At 63.1% G+C, this 928-nt stretch overlaps 1 protein-coding gene across 1 annotated transcript in view; it reads right to left on the bottom strand.

The window, feature by feature from the left end:
* The window catches only part of LOC121334887 (tenascin-X-like), a 38986-nt gene that overhangs the window by 3273 nt on the left and 34785 nt on the right, over nucleotides 1-928 (bottom strand). The window contains 2 exon segments of the mRNA XM_041402400.1: nucleotides 279-411; nucleotides 688-812. Coding sequence (XP_041258334.1) covers nucleotides 279-411; nucleotides 688-812 — 258 coding nt within the window.

The raw sequence follows: 928 nt of genomic DNA, 5'->3' as shown, positions 1-928 counted from the left end.
CCCCTCCCACTCCCCCAAAAAATCCCCTTCTTTCAAAAGGACTCAGGTGTTTGGGTGCCCCCCCACCATAACCCAACCCCTCCCCCAGGTGTCCCCCTCCCATGGACCCACCACACCCCCAAAAGCACCCGGGGGTCTAGACACCCCCCAAAGTTCCAGCCCTCCCCCCAAGTGACATAGCTTCCCCCACCAATAACCCCACCCCCCCCAAAAGGACCCGGGGGTCCAGGGGCACCCCCCTAATGACCCCTCCACACCCCCTGGCTCCCCCCACTCACGAGTGTCAAAGGTGGCCTCGAGGGGGGCTGTTTGGGGGTCTCCCCCTCGGCCCCACAACCGCACCCCATAGTGTCCTGCCGGCTCTAGCCCCCACAGCTGCTGCGACGTAGCCTCAGGAGGTAGCCACAGGCTCTGGGGGCACAAGGGGTATTGGGGTATCCCAGGGGGATAATGGAGTCCCCGGGGAGGTACTGACGTGCCCAAAGGCATTATTGGGGTTCCCCGGAGGTGTATTGGGGTGCCATTACCAAAGGAGGGTAATGGGATTCCCTTAGGTGTTATTGGGGTCCCCAGGGGTGTTACTGGAATACTTGAAGGAATCCAGGGGGTTATGGGGTCCCCCAAGGAGATACTGGGGGGACACCCTGGGTGTTCGGGGGTTTTTAGGATCCTTTAGGGGACCGTTACCTGCTGGGGTCCGCCGGGGGGGCCATACTCCAGCTCATAGCCATCAGGGGAGGCCTGCAGGGGGTCCCAGTGCAGCCAGGCACTTCGGGGCCACACAGAGTCCACCCAGAGGGTCCCTGGGGTGCCTGGGGAAGGTCACAATGCTGTCACCTCAGAGGGCCCAGCTGACATCCCAAAACCTCCCACTGGTACCCCAAAAACCACTGTTGCCACTACACCCCCCCCCCCGCCCCCTCCCCCC

This window comes from Onychostruthus taczanowskii, unplaced genomic scaffold, assembly GCF_017590055.1.
Source record: "Onychostruthus taczanowskii isolate IOZ18803 unplaced genomic scaffold, ASM1759005v1 scaffold199, whole genome shotgun sequence".
In the NCBI taxonomy this organism is placed as follows: domain Eukaryota; kingdom Metazoa; phylum Chordata; class Aves; order Passeriformes; family Passeridae; genus Onychostruthus; species Onychostruthus taczanowskii.
Note: the sequence above shows the minus strand (reverse complement) of the source record. Positions and strands in the feature narration are given on the sequence as shown.